This window comes from Calidris pugnax, unplaced genomic scaffold (assembly GCF_001431845.1).
Source record: "Calidris pugnax isolate Ruff unplaced genomic scaffold, ASM143184v1 scaffold285, whole genome shotgun sequence".
NCBI lineage: Eukaryota > Metazoa > Chordata > Aves > Charadriiformes > Scolopacidae > Calidris > Calidris pugnax.
Genome location: NW_015091000.1, coordinates 171,403 through 175,390, shown reverse-complemented (window position 1 = coordinate 175,390; position 3,988 = coordinate 171,403). Strand labels below are relative to the sequence as shown.

Sequence of the window (3,988 nt, the reverse complement as noted above, 5' to 3'; positions counted from 1 at the left end):
CCACCTCCTTCACTGACAAAACGGGAGCAACAGAGACCTCCAGAGGACAACTCTCCTCCTGCCTCTACTCTTCCCTCAGTCTCCTGCCCCACCAGAGCCCGGGGAGACCTCACCTCTGCACCCCCAAACCTCCCTCCTAGCAAACTCCCCCTTCCTTGTCCCTGCAGGGTCCTGGGGAGGCACCAGGCTCTCCCTGGGGACTGTCCCTTGCTGCATGGCACCTACTTGGCCTCCAGCGCGAGGGCGATCATCCCTGCAGCCAGCGGGGCTGAGGCGGAGGTGCCTGTGTGCTTGTCGGTGCAGCGGTGGTGCAGGTCAGTGGTCACCTGGGGGGAGAGGGGGGGTCTTGGCACCATTGCCTACTGCTGGCACAGAGGGCAGGACCGGTTGGAGTTGGGTGACTTCAGTAGGTGCTCCCTCTGGGTCCCTTCATGCTTTTTTGGGGTCTAACACAGACACTTTAATGAAGCCCCCCCCTCTCCCTCCCCGGGTGAGGGGGGCTCGGGTGAGCCCAGTCTGTGGTGGGGACTGGTGGCTGCCCGAGGGTTGGCTGCCCTGGCAGAGCCGTCGTGGCACTCACAATCTGCATCTCGCTGGTGGTCCTGCTGCTGTAGGTGGTGGTGAGGATGGCGGAGCAGCTCTCGCCGTAGAGGGGCCTCTGCCCGCTCGCCAGGACGCTGCCCACCGACAGGGTGTAGATGCTGTTGGCATATCCATCACAGTTGCAGTTGTCATAGTTGATGCCACCGTTGCCCGAGGCCCAGATGAAGATGGAGCCAAGGCCACCCCGTCCCTAGGAAGGCATAGAGCGGGGGTGAGCAGGGGTTTCTCACACCAGTGAGGTCCCCAGGGCTGGCACCGAGCTTACTTTGGTGACCCCGGTGTAGAAAGCCTCCCTGGCCAGCACACCTGGCCCATCCACAGTCTTCCCGTTGTCCTCGGGGCCCCAGCTGGCGCTGTAGATGTGGATGTGCTGGGGCTGCAGGCTGAGGGACTGAGCCTCCACCATGTCTGTGATGAGACCATCCAGCATCCGCACACCTGCAGGGCCGGGATGAGGAGCAGCAGTGTCCGAGAGGCGGCAGCACTCGGGTGGCCACGGCGGCTCCGGCTGGGTGTGAGCCTTGCACACACAGTGTGAACACAAGGGCTGAGCAGCCTCTCGCCGGCCCCCACTTCCCCCCCCTGCCCCGAGATGCTTTGAGCACCTTTCACAGGATGCTGCCCTAAGGAGATCAGGCTCCTGCGGCTGCTGCCGTGAGCTGGTTCACAAAGCTCCTCGTTAAGCCCTTTGCAATTAAGCCCAGTGAGCTCTCCCAGCTTTTAACCCCCATTTGCCACGCTCACTTCTGCAGGGGAGCCCGGTCCTGCACAGGGCTGGTGCTGCCTGCTGGACCCCTGGGTCGTGGTGGGCATTAAACCCCTGGGGAACACAGAGTTCTCCACGGCTGGGTGTGTGACAACACCTCAGCACCTTCTACTCCCCTGCAAGTCTCTAGCTGGCCCCAGAGAAGTCCCCCCTGGGGCCATATGTTCCCCCCCAAGGTTGCCAGAGCTGCTTGGTGACTCCCTGTCCCACCACCACGCTGGAGCAATGGTTCACCTCCGATTTTGGCATTGTACGCGATGCCTGCTCCGCAGATTTGGTTGTTGGCTACAGCTGCCACTTCTCCCGCACAGCGTGTCCCGTGCCTGTGGGTCAGTTAGCCTGTGAGCCACTCTTGGGGGGTGAGGATGGGGGAAAAGGGTCCTGGGGGAGCCTCAGCCCCCAGGAAATAAACCCCCCAGCTCAGGGTGATGGGCAAAACTCACCGGTTCTCATCCCTTGCCGTGTACCTGGGCTGGGGGTCAGGGTCGTTGCTGTTGAAGTCGTAACTTGCCAGGGGGTCCTATTGCGAGAAGAGGCACCGGGGTGAGCAAACTGCCTCTCGGGGAGGGTTGTGTGAGCTCAGCCCGGGCTCCTGGCCCTTCGCCCACCGTCTGGCAGCGTGGGTTGCCCTGCCTTGCCCCTGAGCTCGCTGCCTGCCCGGCCCCGAGAGGGCAGGGGGGGCCCCTTTGCACCCAAAGACTGTGCCAGGTTAACTTGGAGTGGTTGGAAACGGGGTTTCATTTACAGGAGTGTTAACTGCTTCATGGTGCTCACGTTCGGTGACAAAGCCCAGCACGGCGAGTCACCCAGGAGTGAGCCTCGCCGGCCCCACAGGTAGGAGAGAGGAACAACAAACTACTGGAAAGGTGTTGTTATAAACAACAGCAAAGATTTACTGATCCTTCCCTCCCGGAGCATGTAAGGGTTTACCAGCTTTACTGGCTCGGCAGCTTGCTGTAATTACACCTATTACGGGGGCTCCAGCGTGTGCAAGTTCCGACGTTTCCTCATTCTGAGGTTTCATGGCGGGAGACACCAAACCTTTTTGATCCAACCACGGCGAGGCTGAGTTCCCACTGCAACGCCCCACGGATGGGATGAAGGCACCAGCTCCCACCCTCGCCCCCGAGGAGCTGGTTCCTGCAGCCCTCGCTGCTCAGCCCCTCGTAATTACGTAGTTGGCAGCCAGGTCCGGGTGGTCCTTCTCCAGCCCGTCGTCCAGGACGGTCAGCACCACCCCCCGCCCGGTGTAGCCTTTGCTCCACGCGCTGAGGATGTTCAGGTCAGGATTGATGTCATTGTTCTGGAAAACGGATTAAATTTGGTCACACACACACACCCCCTGGGGTGGCAGGCTGTGGGTGACCTTCAAGGGCTCTTCTGCTGCCTCAGCACCGCCAGCATTAGTCCTGTTTACCTGTCAGGGAGGTGATTTACTCGAGGATTAAAAGAGAAAGCGGCAACATCTCACCATGTACCACTGCTTGTGGAACCAGGGGTCTGTGGGCACCACGCTGACGCTTCTCTTCGCGCGTCTCTTTAGGGTTTGCTGCTCAAACCAGAGGACCTGGGTGGGAAGCAGCCTTGCTGGTGGCAGGCAGAGCCGGTGGCTGGTGGCCTCTGTCCCCCTGGTCACCTCCACCCTACCTTGGGGTCTTTTGTCAGGCGCATGTGCCAGCCCCAGTGTCTGCTTAAGGCTTTCTGCCTGGTGCCGCGGTGTTTGAAGTGGTAGTAAGGCTCTCCCTCCATCACCTGCGGGCCAAAGAGCTGCTCTGAGAGACCCTTTTGGGCTGGGGTGCGTGTGCCAGCTCCCCATGGGCCCCAGAGATCAGAAAGTGAGTTTTTGGTGTCAGGATGAGCAGAGAGCACCGCTCGGACATGGGGCAGGCTCCCGGGGTAGGTTGGTGTGTCCCATTTTTGGGTTTCCTCACCACACATGGGGGCCATGAGCAGCCCTGCCTGCGTTTGTGCTTTCATCCACCTCCGGGGCTTTAGGATCATGGAATTGTCTGGGTTGGAGGAGACCTTTCAGATCATGGAGTCCAACCATCACCCCAACTCTGATAAACCATCACTACCCCGTGTCTATACGCACTATGTCAACCTGTCTCTTAACTCCCTCCAGGGATGGTGCCTCAACCACTGCCCTGGGCAGCCCATTCCAAGTCTTAATAACTCTTTCTGTGTGAAAATTCTTCCTAATATCCCATCTGAACCTCCCCTGGAGCAACTTGAGGCCGTTTCCTCTTGTCCCATGGCCTGTTCATTGGGAGAAGAGACCGACCCCCCCTGGCTACACCCTCCTTTCAGGGAGTTGGAGAGAGCAAGAAGGTCTCCCCTCAGCCACAGGAGGGAATAACTGAAATGCTCCGTTTTAAAATTAAACCAGCGTTGGGCTCTGGGACACCTGGTGTCGGGGGAATGAGTGAAGGGGTGTGGGGTGGCCGGGAGGAGCTGGGCTGCCCTCCCCATGGTGGCCCCCCCGAGCAGGCCGCACCTGGCCCAGGCAGAGCAGGCCGTGCCGCCGGGCCACCCCCGCCGCCTCCCGCGGCCCCGCCGCCGCCACCCGCACGGCCCAGCTGCTCAGGTAAACGCGGGGCTCGGCGGGGTTGGGTGTCG

The 3,988-nt window shown here is 60.8% G+C and overlaps 1 protein-coding gene across 1 annotated transcript in view; it reads right to left on the bottom strand.

Moving 5' to 3' along the window:
• Positions 1-3,988, bottom strand: part of PCSK4 (proprotein convertase subtilisin/kexin type 4) — a 7,595-nt gene that overhangs the window by 2,327 nt on the left and 1,280 nt on the right. Inside the window, exons 2-9 of the mRNA XM_014955545.1 lie at positions 3,867-3,968; positions 2,841-2,936; positions 2,544-2,672; positions 1,813-1,889; positions 1,604-1,692; positions 869-1,041; positions 581-793; positions 226-326 (exon numbers count right to left, since the gene is read on the bottom strand). Coding sequence (XP_014811031.1) covers positions 226-326; positions 581-793; positions 869-1,041; positions 1,604-1,692; positions 1,813-1,889; positions 2,544-2,672; positions 2,841-2,936; positions 3,867-3,968 — 980 coding nt within the window. The remainder of the gene's footprint in view (positions 1-225; positions 327-580; positions 794-868; positions 1,042-1,603; positions 1,693-1,812; positions 1,890-2,543; positions 2,673-2,840; positions 2,937-3,866; positions 3,969-3,988) is intronic.